This window comes from Artemia franciscana, chromosome 2, assembly GCF_032884065.1.
Source record: "Artemia franciscana chromosome 2, ASM3288406v1, whole genome shotgun sequence".
In the NCBI taxonomy this organism is placed as follows: Eukaryota; Metazoa; Arthropoda; class Branchiopoda; order Anostraca; family Artemiidae; genus Artemia; species Artemia franciscana.
Genome location: NC_088864.1, coordinates 58,791,540 through 58,806,683, shown reverse-complemented (window position 1 = coordinate 58,806,683; position 15,144 = coordinate 58,791,540). Strand labels below are relative to the sequence as shown.

General features: G+C 33.4%; 2 protein-coding genes across 2 annotated transcripts in view; one reads left to right on the top strand and one right to left on the bottom strand.

The window, feature by feature from the left end:
• The window catches only part of LOC136043850 (dynein light chain Tctex-type 1-like), a 31,504-nt gene extending 30,302 nt beyond the window's left edge, over positions 1–1,202 (bottom strand). The window contains exon 1 of the mRNA XM_065728798.1: positions 1,059–1,202. The gene's annotated coding sequence lies outside the window, so the exon portion shown is untranslated. The remainder of the gene's footprint in view (positions 1–1,058) is intronic.
• Positions 1,203–4,210: 3,008 nt separating this feature from the next.
• LOC136043849 (zinc finger protein 235-like) lies at positions 4,211–13,381 on the top strand. The gene is made up of 3 exons (XM_065728797.1): positions 4,211–4,383; positions 7,226–7,392; positions 11,918–13,381. The coding sequence occupies exons 2-3, from the start codon at positions 7,263–7,265 to the stop codon at positions 13,072–13,074; spliced, it is 1,287 nt and encodes a 428-aa protein (XP_065584869.1). The 5' UTR covers positions 4,211–4,383; positions 7,226–7,262; the 3' UTR covers positions 13,075–13,381.
• Positions 13,382–15,144: the final 1,763 nt, after the last annotated feature.

Genomic DNA, 15,144 nt, shown 5'->3' with positions numbered 1-15,144 from the left:
CTAGAACCCTCACATCTTTTTATCAAAGAGGAATAGGGAAGAATTGTATATATCAATGAGTAGCTAAACATCTAAGCTATGCATCAATATGATTATTAGTTAAATTATTTAAAATCAGACACTTGAAATTATTAATTTATTGACTTACTTACAAGAACCCTTTTCTGGAAATACAAAGTATCCTATTTTTAGGCTATATATCCTTCCAGTGTTTCAGTTTTATTCACATATTAACAGAAGGTTATTTTCTTGTGATTCTAAAAATGTAACTTTTATTACTTAATATTTATTGTATATATCACAAATATTAAATATTTGTCAAATGCCTTTTTCATGCTCTTTACTAATATAAAAATTATCTCTACCATAAATTCAAATTTAAGCACTTTTTCAGCTCTTAAAAATGACAAATTTTCAAAAAGTTATGACAGTTCATATAACTGACTTGCCAATAAAGTAAACATACCAATCAATGCCTTTTTTATGTTCTTTACAAATAGAATAATTGCTTAAATTGCAAATTCAGATTTAAGCACTTTTTGAAAACTTAAAAATGACAAATTTTTAATCAAAGCCATCTCAATGTTTTCTCAGAGCCATCTTTTCCATTGTTTTCAAAAGAATAATGCTATATTTTCTCAGTGCTAAAATTTTCTAATTAGGCTAGTTTAGGTTAAAAAGTGCTTAAATTTGAATTTACAGCAGAAGCAATTATTATATTTATAAAGAGCATAAAAAAGGCATCAAGTGGTATGTTCATTTTATTGGTAGCCTAAGTCAGTTATAGGATGAACTGCTATAAATTTACCAAATGTGTTAGCTACTAATTATTCTGCATTATGTGAGGTAAAAATTGTTTTCTAATGTGTTCCCTTCTCAATAGCCACTAGTCTAGACCTATACCAAGTAGCATAAGAGATAAGGCCAAACCCACACAATCACTAAAATTTTTATGTCTTCCAGCAAGGAAGATTATCCATAGACCTTACAGGCAACAGCTATGATGATAATCACAGTTACATTTCAACAGACTTCAAACCTGAGCTAGTTACGGTTACCTTTTCTATGGTTACTAACAAACTTTTGCAAAGTAAAACAATAAAATCCAACGTTCCATTTGGGAATATACAAATGCAGGGTTGTGAGCAACTAAAATTAATTTTGTGTATTTTTATGGAATTTCTTCAATGGTCTAGTGATTTACGTGCTGTTTAAGTGATTTTTGTCTTTGGCAATATAAGAAATCACTAGAAATAGTGATAAAAAGGTAGGGCTGCCAACCCTAGATAAATGAAAAGAATTCAATGTATTTTTTCCTAGAACGTTTATATGGCTGGAGTTGTCATGAAAACTCCAAAGGGCTTTCATTCAGCTGGAAATTGAAAAAGGGCTCCAATATCTCGCTTCTTTTTCATCACAGCATCAAAAGGTATCACTAAAGGGATTGAAATATCGCGATATGGCTGGGCTACAGCATTATTGTTACAATGAGGCTGTAGTACTACTTTACTTTTTTCTGGATTACAAGGCGATACCCCTTTTCTTTGGTGGGGTAATAGCAAGCCAAATTTTTCCATATTTTCATGATATTTGATTAACTTATACGTTAAAGGAAAGTTTTAATAGTTGACCAGTTGTATTCCAGGGTTCAATTTTATCCTTAATGACATTTGTTGTTACAAACAAATTACCAATTTTAATTTTGGTGATCGTCTCTTACTAAGCTGCAAGCTACCGCAGCAACCTTTATGAATTTTAGACCCTATTTCTCAAGTTCTTCCCATCTGACCAATAAGCTTGAAATCCAAAACGAATTGGGGTTGCAGCGGTAATTAGCAACTTAATAAGAGATTATACCACCCTATACTAAGACTCTTGCTAGATTGCTTGCTACCAGTGCAATCCAGATAAAATAGCCTATAACTCCAAAAAAATGATGTCAGGTCAAAACAGGACATACACTATTTGAGCCGCCTCGTCAAAAACCCTTATGTAGGAAACTTACAGCCCCTTAGTATGAACAAGAAGGAAATCCGTGATTTACGCTAAAGTTTGACTTTGTGTATCAATTTGTAAAAGTAACTTCTGAAACATAAAAGCTGTTATTAGAATTAGAAGTTCCTTCAAAATACTAAAAAAGCTTTAGTGTAAAGAGCAAGGTACTAATGAAAGGGCAGGGCTTCTCTGAAATAGAATAATTTCTGTCCCTTTTATATTTTAATGGTGCTCTCTGATTTAGGTTGAACTGTTTTAATTCAGTATAATACACTAAGGCGTTTCTGCATTACTTCTTTTCAATAGTCTGCCAGCACAGAGTCACTTTTGATTATTTTCAATACCTCTCGCTATATGACACAAAATTTTCACCTTAATATCCTTAGCCTTTTTGAATATTAAGAATCAAATATTATATCCTTCTCCATTATTGTATGTAAATCATCAGCAAATTCTATAACTTACGGCGCTTGTCGCATGGGTTTTTTAGGATCTTGTTAATCCCAAAAGTGTACTTACTGGATCTTTTAACTAGGCTGAACAAGATGGCTATCTAAAAAATTTTTGGAAGTATTTTAGAAATTAAGGGATGCATGGGTGCTTGCCCTCAATCTCTTTTGCTTTTTAATAGAGGGTACTAGAGATTAAAATTTCCAACCAAATAAGCCCCCTCAGAAGTTTTTAAAATAATTTCAAACTTACGAAGTGCCATAAAAAAAAATGTAAATATTATATCGATTCCTCTTTGTTCGCCACTTAAGTAACGCTAGTACAGTATTTATGATCCCGCTATCCCAAACTTGAAAAACATATCTCTTGCTAAAAAGAAATGAAAAAAAGAAAAGAAAGAAAGAAAACGGAGCTCAGAGCTCCGTTTTTTTTTTTTTTTTTTTTTTTTGTGTGTTTGTGCTGTAGCATTGGTGATTTCTCTTTTCATTATATATATATATACATATATATATATATATATATATATATATATATATATATATATATATATATATATATATATATATATATATATATATATATATTATTAAGTAATTATTAAGCAAACTATTAAGACATTATGACAAAATGCTATTCAGACTGTAAATAGAACATATTAGGATCAATTCACATCAGATTCACTTTTATAATACATCAGAATTACCCCTAATGTGACCAAGTGAAAACAGCAAAAACCATTTATAGGATTACCTAATGGCTGAATGTCATACACAAAAGATTTATGGTTTTTCGTCTGCAAAAAAATGGTCATGATGTTTTTGGCAGTTCATCAATAACTGATGAAGACATGCAAGTGGTTTTTATATTTCTCTCAATTTTTTATTCCCTCAAAATGTTTTCTCGTTTACTAAGGACTTTAGATTCTTTTTTACTGTCATATTTATTTTAATACATCCTCAGCTTTTATGTCAAAGTTCAACTTATGCATTTAAAATGCTTCAAAACAAAACAAAAAAATGAAAAAACGTGACTTCTTAATATTTTTGTAAAGGGGGTCTTAGACGCCAGCATCATCATTTTCGAGCTGTTCTCCATCTTCACTGCATTGACGTCATTTCATCGAGCTGCCTCCTCTTCTTTGATGGATGACCATGAATCATAAGTAAAGTAAGAGTTGTTGTTCCCTTGAAAAAACCGAAAAGTCACATTCACACAGCTGATTGGAGTAGCTGATCCACTGACAACCCTTGAAATTACTGTCTTTTCTTCAGCCTTAGGTTTTTATGTTTTATATTTTTAGTAGAAAAATCACTGAAAAATATTATTCATGGCAAATATCCCATACCGTACACAATTAAATCGTCCAACTTTGATCCTAAGTCTGAACACATGTTCTTTGATTTCAAAAGTCTCGAGTTTGAGATTTTCATGGACGACTTCGTTTTCAAGTAAACAGTTTTACTTTCGCACCATTAGTTTTTCAATGGAAAGGCTTAGCGTCAGAGAAAAAACCAAGAGTTCAAAATATTAAACTGCAATACAGCTTAAGGTAATTCTTTTATATTTCAAACTTAAAAGCAGCATAAAATGTCAAGTATTTCCGTCTGCCGGGTAGGTTTATTCTTCTTCCCTGCGAATGTTGAGGGGAGATCAACAAAATTACGACTCTTCCTTATCCTTAAGTTTAAAGAAGAAACAGTGAGAACAGCTTTCGGACTGAAAATTCAGCATTAGTGTTGCATCCAGATGTAGCATTCTCCGTGAAACAAGCTTTCATACATGCTTACTATAAAAAGTGAAATCTCAAAAGTGGGATTGTTCGGGCTTATTTTGAAACCCCAGGGCCCTTTTCTGCGTTGACAATCTGGCAACAGTGTTTATGATTTAAGAAAAACAGCCTATTATTAATTTGTTTATTAGGCTAGGCTATTAAGAAAGGTAAACTGTTTGAATATTAAGAATTTATAGAAAATTGTAAAGGCTCCTGATGATATTCAGACCACCCATAGTTACATTTTACTGCAAATATTCATTATTTGCATTAGTTATTAGATAATCATGCTAGGTTTTGGTAGAGGACAACAGATAGGGGAATGCCCTACAGATATATAGAGTACCTCCATAGGAGGCACAGACCCAGAAGGATCTTATCTCAGGGGTGCACATAATAGAAACTAGGGCACCCTCTCCTGAGGCTATAAATGCAGGTGGAGGAGTAAGAAGGCCCCAAAATGTTCACTCAAGAGGGCCCTCATTTCCACATGTCCCATGAGTTACAAACCTTTCCCCAGTAATAGGTTAAATTGCATGGTGATGCAGAACACTATTGTGGGAGGATCCTGTATAGGAGGACAACTGCTGCAGGGCATAAGATCCACATCTATGCACAACACTCTCTGTAAAGGGCTGTCTTGACCCTTTCAGGGTAGGCTACCTGCAAGACTGGGAAACTTGTGGTCAACTTTTCCCACTTGAGGGGTTGTGCCCCTTTGGAAATTGTAGCCTAGTAAGCAACAGAGCACTTGCATGGGATTCTGATGATTGGATATTTTTCTGGGTTTGGTTTGTCTCAATGGGCATTTTTGGGCTGAAAAACCTCTTCTTAGCTACTTTATCTACTATGGGCTGCCTCCCCATAGTGGCATAATATTTGTAGGCATGAATATATAATGAGTTAGAGGTAATAGGCTTGAGACTGTCTGTGAAGGGTTTTGACTCTTGTTGATAGAAGAGCATTGCCAAGTGCTGAAAACCATGTTATGACCAATATGGGCCCAGGAATGCACAAAGCCTCCAACTTATTGGAGGACCCAGGGACTTATTGCTGTCTGGTTCTAAGCCAGGTTAAGCACTTTGGTATAGAGGTAAGAAGATGTGTTGGTCCCCATCCTGCACTGGTATTCCAGGATCATTGCTTTTCCTGAGCCCAAAATAATTTCAAAGATTTGAAGAACATGAAAATTGGAACTTAGAATGTTACAATGTTAAAAAATGATTATCATATTGACATTTTGAAAGACAAATTCAGATGGTTTGAACTGGATTTATTAGTAGTTTCAGAAACTCATATCCAGGGGTAGGAAGCAAGAAATTAGGTGACATATAATTTATTTACTCAGGCAGGAAGGATAGAGTACACAAACAGGGAGTAGGGTTCATGATGAATAAGGAAGCTGCTAAGTCTTCTTTAGGTTGGGAAGGTGTTAATAATAGAACACTAATTACTCATTTCATGACTAAAAAGTTCAGGGTATCAGTTGTAGTAGTATATGCCCCTGTAGAACCAACTAACAGAGATACTAGTGACTCAGACAAATTTTACTTACAGTTACAGGAGCAAATAGCAGGGTTCTAGGAGATTTTAATGCCCAGGTTGGTAGAAATAGGGATATATGGTATCCTAGCCTAGGTAAATTCAGTATAGGAAAAGAAAACAGTAATGGCTATAGACTTGCAATCTTGCAATTTTTAGGTATAACCACCTAGTTATAACCAATACAGTGTTTGGTCACAAAATGGCCCATGAGTTGACATGGTATTCATGTGATGGTAAGACAGAAAACCTTATTGATTATGTTATTGTAAACTAAAGACTAGCAGGATCAATACAAGATACTAGGGTGTATAGGAGTGCTGTTGTTGATTTTAAAAGTAAAGATCACCATCTAGTAGTGTCTAAGGTTAATTTAAAGCTGAAATTTTGGAAGAGTAACTACTTCCCAGAAAGTTATGATGTTGATAGACTCCAGGATGAAAATTTGAGAAAAACCTTCCAGGAACAGTTGAATACTGAACTTGAGAGTTTAAAATTTGACAACATGGAAGATGGATGGAATAATTTTGGAAAAACAATTTGTGAAGTTTAGCAATAATGGAATCTTATCTTCCACACACCTTCAAACCTTGAGCTTTTTCCTTGAAAATGTTATCAAACCTTAGAAAGAGGATGTTAAAGTTAGAGCAAAAAATTTAAATCATAAACAGGCTCAATATGGGAAATGTTTAGTTTGAGACAAGTGTTGTGATATGTAAATTCTAGCAGAGGGGCTTCATGCTATCTTGAAAAGCAATTGAGTCAGGTGAAGAAAATTCTCTGGAATATATCAAAAGTCTACTGATCTACTGGGAAGATATTTTGAAACACCTCCATTTCAAATCATAAACAAATCAATGGGCCCTCATTGTGTTTTTTTTTTTTAAACATCAAATGTGTTGGATTTTTTTATGTGTTTAATTGTTGTGCTTTTGTTATGGTGTAAATTTTGATTCTGTTTTATTTGCTATTTCTGTCCTTCTTTTCCTTTTTGCACTCAATTTGCTATTGTGTTTACAATGGGTCATCAATAAATTCAATTCATATACATTGACTATTTCATGGAGTAAAAGGATTTCAAAGTTAGTATTGCTGTGGTTGAATCCAATCAGGAAGGGGGGGGGTAAATTTTTACCTCAATATCAGCAAACAAAAATTAACCCTGGAAATTTGAAGTCAATTGTACATTTGATGCAAAGCTCCAATAATTGATTTTTTTTTCTGTTTTTTAACAGAAGAAAACGTTTTTACTGATTTGAACATTAAAATTTGTGAATAAAGAGTTAATTAATGAAGCTGGCTTTGTATTTTTTCAAATACCCTGTTTAAATCTGTTCAAGCCTCTTGTTTTTCCAATCTTTCAGTTTAGTTTTCATCTTTTGTTTTTTGTTTGTAAGCTTTATAATGTCTGGGTAGGTTATTAAGAATTTTTTATTATATTTTGTTAAATATTTTCTTTTTTTGTAGGATTTGAAGATAGGCTACTTAATGAAGTGATACTGGAATGCTCATGGACAGCTCACACTCTAGTACACTGCCTCAACATCAAATTCTACCACCTGGTGGTATTTCACCTAGAACTTCCACTCATTTGCCAGAAACCAGCTCCCAGGAAGTGGATAGTAATGGCAAAGGTATATTTGAACCTACAATATTGTCTAATCAATAAAAAATGATCTTATACTAAAGAAATTTATTATCTCAGATAAACCATGAAACTTTCAAATAGCTTTACTAAAAGTCTAAAGTTTTTATTAGGGATCCTTAGAAAATACTTAAAAGCAATTTAAGTATTAAACACAAAACAATTGTGAGCTTAATAGCTTCTTGTAGGACCCTTTTTATGTTTGAGGTATAACAGCACTTTTTGAGTAAATAAAAAAGTTAAATCAAATTTGCAAAGGGTTTATTCTTTTTTCATTATCCCATTCTAGTCTCTAAGGGGTAATATTGGGTCAAAATAAGTGTTTTATTTTGAGTCAAGTTTTCACTTTTAATCCTTAGCAAACATATCAACGGAATTTAAGTGTTAAGTGGTTTACTGATAAGACAAATAACTATGGACTATCAGTTTAATTGACATATTGATATTTATTCCTGAAAGTTTTGATAATTTTATATTTGTGAAAGTAAAAAAAGTGAACATATTTAAAATGTATTCTGTTTTAAATAAAGTGCAAGTTATGTTCTGGTCTTCATTATTTTAGAAAATGATAATTGCTCTGACAGAATTTGTATTGTGGGCTGATTCACAGTCTATAACACTAAATTAGGTCAAACAAATTATATTTTATTTTCTAGAGTTGGATCAATCCAAACAGACCTCAATTTAAAATTAAAAAATAATATTTTAAATAGAGTAAAAACCAGTAGATATCTTGGATTTATTATTGATGAGAATATTTTGTGGAAAGAAAATGCCAAATTAATTGGTAACAAAGTATCAAGGTCCCTAGGAGTTATCTGCCATCTTAAATTCCATTTCCCTAAAAAAAAATCCTGAAAATGATTTATCATTCTGTTTTACATCTTTATTTGTCTTATGGATGCTCTGTATGGGTAAGTAACTTCATCTCATGTTATAAGTGAATCCAGATCATCCAAAATAAGGCCATTGAATTTATATCACCTCTTCAGCATTCAGATAACATTATATTTTAAACTTACTAAAATATTTGATGTGGCAAAGACTAGGGATTTTCAGATTGCAACTTTTTGTTTTAAATATTTAAACAACCTCCTTCCATCATCATTTAAAAATCTATTGGTTTTAAATCAAGATTTGCATACAAAGCACAAAATCCATGTTACATTGTCCACAAGACACCACCAACAAAAAGAGCTTCTTTTTTAATTAGATTTTTTGCACCAGCTATTTGGAATTTAATCCCCTTGGAAATCTGGAATTCAAATAATCTTATTATGTTCCAGCAAGCATTGAAGGGTCATTAGAGAAATACTGTTTAGATTTGAATATTGTGCGGTCCTCCTCTTTTCGGTCGTTTTCTTTTCTTTTTTTTTCTTTCTTTCTTTTTGTTCGCCCCTTTTTTTCTTTTTGTGATAAATCCAGTTGATTCATTGTTTCTGTTTGTTGATTGTTTAGTTATTCTTTATTGAAGTTTCTGCCCTAGCCAAGCACTTTTTGTGCTTTCATGGTAGATTATGTACAGCAGTTATGTGTTTTTTGTTTAAATATATATGACTGAATTGAGAAGGTATGGGGGCTATCAGCCTTACTCATGTTCATTTTGAGTTTGACTCGGCTATTTATTGTAATTTCTGTTCATTTTGATTCATTTATTTATTGATAATGGTTTGTGGTAGTTTTAAGCTTAGAAGATTATATGACTTTATTTCTGCCATTTTTGGCTAAATTAAGCTCTTACTTTTCTTTGAAAACTTGTTTTGTGGAAATTGTTTTTAAATCAATTTCTGTTTGTTTTTTGTTGGCAAAGTCTTTTTCATGAAAAAAATAATATCTTATATCTTTTCAGTTTTGTTCTATAAGAATCCACAGTTTGGGTTGCTGTTTGTATGTTGGAGAAACAATTTTTAATCCTGACATAACATTGCTCTGTGAAAACCTAGATATACTTACATCTTTTATTTGTTTAAATTTAAGAGCAGAAGTAGTAATAGTAGTAGCTTCAAAAGTTTCAACTTAATACCCTCAGTCGTTCTCGATATATTGCTGGAGGTGTCTTATTGGCAACCAAAAATACAATGCCTTTTGATTTAGTTTAAAGCAACTTTTAGTTTTAAACCATAATGGGCCATTGCATAATTATGGGGGTTAATATGCCCAATATCCTTAAAGACATAGTTGCTGGACTTTTCTACTATGCTGAAAAAAAAATGATTGTCTCAAAATTTTGACTGGATGTGTTTGGAAAAAGAACGGGCTTGAGAGAAAGGTTGCTGCCTTCCAATCTCTTTTTACTATTAAAAAAGGCACTGGAACTTTTAATTTTGAATCAAATTAGCTCCCCTACTATGACTCCTCCTAAAAGTTGCCTAAAAGTTTCCCTTTAATATCCTTAGCATCATTAGCTACAGTAACTCCAGTGGTAGCATTGAAAGTATACACGTAGTGCCTTCTGGCTAGTTCAAAATTCCCTACAACTTACCGTTAAAGGTCTAACTTAAGAATATGAGTTGTTCTTGAGATATTGCTTTGTCATCTTTTTGAAAGTCCATATGCTCATAGTTTGTTTTGATTTATTTCAACAACCGCCTAAATATTCCTTAGAAGCTTCACCTTAATGCCCTTAGCTTGCGCAGTCGCAATAATTGTAGCAGTAATAGTAGCAGTATGCGCATAGCACCTTTGGCTTCTTCATCCCCTTCAACACTCGTTGAAAATTCCGACTTCCAATCAAATGAGATCCATCCGATTCAAAGTTTATATAACCACCCGTTCCATCAAAAAAACGTATATGCCCCGGGGTGTAACTTACAACCCTTGTCCGTGGGCTCTGGGGGATTGTGTCCGCCCTAAAGACATTGTTACATGATTATTGGACTGTCAGTAACAAAATGGCTATCTCACACTTTCAATTGAATGCGTTTCGAGAAAAGAGGATGTCAGGGAAGGGGGGGCCTGTTGATCTCCATCATGCTTGAATCTTAGAAGGGAATTAGAACTTTACATTTTCAATCAATAAGCCTCTTCTAAAGTTTAAACGACCACCCCTTCCCTTATATATTCCTGGAATGTAAAAATCTTATATGCCCCTGCCCCTTGGGCATAACTTACAACCCTTACTCCCAGACTCTGGGGGATTCTGTCAACCCTTAAGGCGTTATTATATGATCTTTGGACTATTTTTGAACAAATGGCTATCTAAAAATTTCTATCAGATGCATTTGTGGAAAATACTACGTGGGGGGGGGGGGTGTTCCCAATTACTTTGATTCGTAGAAAGCTAACTAGAACATATGATTTTCTGTCAAATGAGCCCCCTCCGGAGTTTTTACGCACACACTTTCCATATGAACCTTACATGCCGTCGGGGCATATCTTACAACCCTTGCGCTGAGGGCTATGAAGGGGGTGGGGTTTGTCATCCTCAAAGACATAATTTTCAGACCTTTCAATTACGTTGAACAAAATGGCTAAAAAATCTAAAAAAAATTATTAGATGTTTTTAGAGAATTGATGGGTGGGGGGGGGGGGCTTCTTGCCCTCCATTCACTTTTGACTATTAAAAAGGGCAGTAGCCGTTTCAATTTCCAATCAAGTGAGCCTTTTTTGAAGTTCCCATGACAACAAATGGCCATCTAAAAATTTCTATTAGGTGTATTTCGGGAGAATACACGATATGTAGGGGGGGTATCCACCCTCGGATCACTCTGAATCTTAAAAAGGGCACTAGAGTTGATAATTAACAATCCAATAAACCTCATCTGAAGTTTATACAATCACCCTTTCTATATAAACGTTAAATGCCCCCATGGCATAACTTAAAACCCTTGCCCTCAGGGCTGTAGAGGAGGGGGGTTGTCCGCCTCAAAGAAATAATTTCCGGACCTTTCAACTACGTTGAAAAAAAGGCTATCTCAAAATTTTCATTGGATGTGTTTGGGCAAATGGTGGGCGTGGGAAGGGGGTTAGTTGTCCTTTAATCACTTTTGACTATTAAAAAGAGCTCTTTAAATTTCCAATCGAATGAGTCGTTTTTGAAGTTTCTATGACAACTCCTTCGATACGAAATGCCCTGGTCTAAGACCAAAAAAAAATATTACATTGTGCCAACATCTCTCTTTATTTAGGCAGCGCATGTGCACTGCCTGTGATCAGAAAGTCTATTTTCAACAGTTAAAGTAAGTACAGCCAGGTGAGAAAGAGAAATAGAAGATCCATAAAACATATCGAAGCATTTGAATGTTTGTTTTTTTTTTGTTTTTTTTTTTTTACTCGGCATAAGATTGCTTTTGTATTTTAATTCAATTAATCTGTGAATTGAAACTAATTTGAAATATTTTCATTTCGTTTTCTGTTAATATTTAACCTTACCAGATGAAACAAGTGGTAGACGATGTAGATCTTAATCGTATAATAGTTGTCGAGTGTTCCCCATTCATTTATAATTGCTTTGACTCCCCTCTGTTTAATTTTTTAATATTATTCTATTACAAATAAAAAATTCTTTACTTTAGAGATTTTGAATTCTACAGCATGCAGTTCTGATACTCTATCTCAGCTAAAACTATTAGGCCCGAAATCGGTCGTTGTGGTGAGAAGGCTGACGGAGAAGTTTATAGAAGAATCAACAGCCGGTGTCTGGCGTTGCAGCACCTGTGGAAAAGCAGAGAACTCATTTTTGATGCTAGATCTTCACGTGGACACTGGCTGTGAAGAACTATCGCCAATAGAATGCGATCTGTGTCCTGCAGTGGCTCGTAACTACAAAAATTTTGTTGTTCATTTTATGGAACACCAAATGGGAGGGACAAGAAAATGTCCAATTTGTTTACAAAAAGATATTGGTGATATGCGACAGCATCTAGTCACACAAGGCCACTTTTCACTGTATGTTTCTGAACTAGAATTACAGCGGAATACATCACACGATTCGTCTTCAAGAACTTGCTTAAATTCCTCTGAATCGGAATCTGAAACAAAAAGCTTAAATAATCAAAAATCGCATTTGAGTATTCGCTCGCAAACTAAACGGTACAGAAAATTGGAAAGACAAAAAATAGTAGATACAGGGAAAAACCCATTTAAATGTGATCAATGTCAGAAAGACTATTCTTCCTTGGGTAATTTGAAACAGCATCAAAAAGTGCATACTGGTGATAAACCATTTAAATGTGATATATGTCAAAAATGCTTTATTTTTTTGGGCAATTTAAATCAGCACAGAAGAATCCACACTGGTAATAAACCATTTAAATGTGATACATGTAAGAAATGCTTTTCTGTATCAAGCAGTTTGAACGGGCATCAAAGAGTACATACTGGAGAGAGACCATTCAAATGCGAAATATGTCAGAAATGCTTTTCTTTTAAGAGCAATTTGAATAAGCACCAAAGAGTACATGACGGTGATAAACGATTTAAATGTGATATATGTAAGAAACATTTTTCTTTATTGAGCAATTTGAACAGACATCTAGCAGTACACGCCGGCGAGAAACCTTTTAAATGCAGTGTATGTAAAAAGAGCTTTTCTCAAAAGTACCATTTGCACATCCATCAAAGGATTCATACTGGTGAAAAGCCATTTAAATGTGGTTTATGTAAGAAGAGCTTTTCTGTACCATCCAGTTTGAATAGGCATCAAAGAGTGCATACAAGAGAAAAATTATAGAAATGTAACGTGAGTCAGAAAAGATTTTCCTCTTTGAGTGACTTGCATAGGCATAAAAGTGTGCATACAGGTGAAAGACCATTTAAATATGATTTATGCGAGAAAAGCTTTTCCTATTCGAGCAATTTGCAGAAGCATGAAAGAGTGCATGCGCAAAAAAAACTTTTTAAGTGAGATTTTTGTCTCCAGCTTCTCTGCTTCTTTGGCAAGTGAATTTTGATTTTATCCATTAACCCAAGTATTTGTAGAATTACCGGAGTAGAGACATACTTTTGCTTAGTTTGCAATACAATATTTTCTTTTATGAGTTATTTGAACAGAAATAGAAGAATATAGTGTCCAAAGCGCATGCCTATTAGAATTTTTAGGCGTCCAAAAATATACCTAGAAAAGCAAGGTAATGATAGGAAAGGTGTCTAAATCATTTATTTCGCAAAAAAAGAAAAAAACTGAATAGAATTGAAAAAGTAATAGTATTTTCTAGGCTGTTATTCCATAGCAATGAGTCAGTTAGATCCATTTTTTTCTCAAATTTAGTTTTTGTAGACTTAAAAACTCGTAGAAAACTGTGAAAATCGGAAAATATTTCAAACCAGTTCAGCTTGAGGAAATGAAAAAACTCTAAATTAAGGAATGAATAAAAGTAAAACTGATGAATTGAACTATTTTATTGAATTAATATAATTTTAGTTTACAAGGTACACAGAGAGTTAAACTCGATTCATCTCCTTAGGGACAAGGATTAAACCAACAATGAAGAGGAGTGAAAATGGGAAGGGGCTAATTGGAGAAAAAAGTTACTGAAAATGGGGATGATAATCACCACAAAATATTAGAACAGTCTGGTACTGTAACCTGAAAGAATCTGCCTTAATTACATTTTTAATGTGAGCACTGACAGGGATTCGCTTGCTGATGAGGCGAAGTTGATATCTTATACTTGATCTCTCATCAGACTGTTTGTAGCATCAAATTGTAAGTAAGGAGTGATGCATCTCAATAGTATCTCCTTAGGGACAAGGAATAAACCAACAATAAAATAAAAAATTACACTTCCAAAAAGAGGAGGAATGAAAATGAGAAGGGGCTAATTGGAGAAAAAAGTAACTGAAAATGGGGATGATAATCACCACAAAATATTAGAACAGTCTGGTACTGTAACCTGAAAGAATCTGCCTTAAATACATTTTTAATGTGAGCACTGACAGGGATTCGCTTGCTGATGAGGCGAAGTTGATATCGTATACTTGATCTCTCATCAGACTGTTTGTAGCATCGAATTGTAAGTAAGGAGCGATGCATCTCAATAGTAACTGAAATTGTAAGAAACAGAGTATTGATAACAATAAAAACATTAAAAGAATCGAATTTTGATGCTTATTCAAAATATGTAAAATTCATCAAATTTAGTGCCACCCTTCAAAAGATATAAGCCTGAGAAAATTTGCCCAATTTTTGAAAAAAGAAGGAAACATCCCCAAAACATCAAGTCATTTTGACACAATCATTTTAAAGTGAAAATGACACCATCAAAGTCAGCATACCTGAGAATTTTGTACAAAAATTACGGAATTTCGTATTTTCTGCCATAAGAAAGATCTTGGACGTGTGTTTATTTGTTGTTGTTTTTCAGGGCTGACCGTATCCAACAAGTGATGGTAAAATATCGGAAGAGGATTCATTTATCAGAAATCAAAAGTTCTAGTGCCGTTTTTGAAGTGGACAAAAATATTGGAGGGCAGCTGGCCCCCCTCCCCTGCTCATTTACTCAGAGAAGAAATAAAATAAAATAATCACTTACTCAAAGAGAGAAGAGCAAAATGGAGAAGAAAATATAAATAAAATAAAAACTGTAGAAAGCAAAACTAAATAGACTTATAGATTGAATAGACTAAATTAATTAGGTAGATCAGTAGATAAAATAGATTCTAATGAAATATTAAGGAAATATATATACATACATACATATTCATATATATATATATATATATATATATATATATATATATATATATATATATATATATATATATATATGTATTTGTAAAAAAGATATTGACTTATTTATTA

Coding starts and splice junctions, on each gene's coding strand:
- LOC136043849 (XM_065728797.1), top strand. CDS start 7,263: ATGCTCATGGACAGCTCACACTCTAGTACACTGCCTCAACATCAAATT. Junction 7,393..11,917: donor AGTGGATAGTAATGGCAAAG/GTATATTTGAAC, acceptor TCTTTACTTTAG/AGATTTTGAATTCTACAGCA.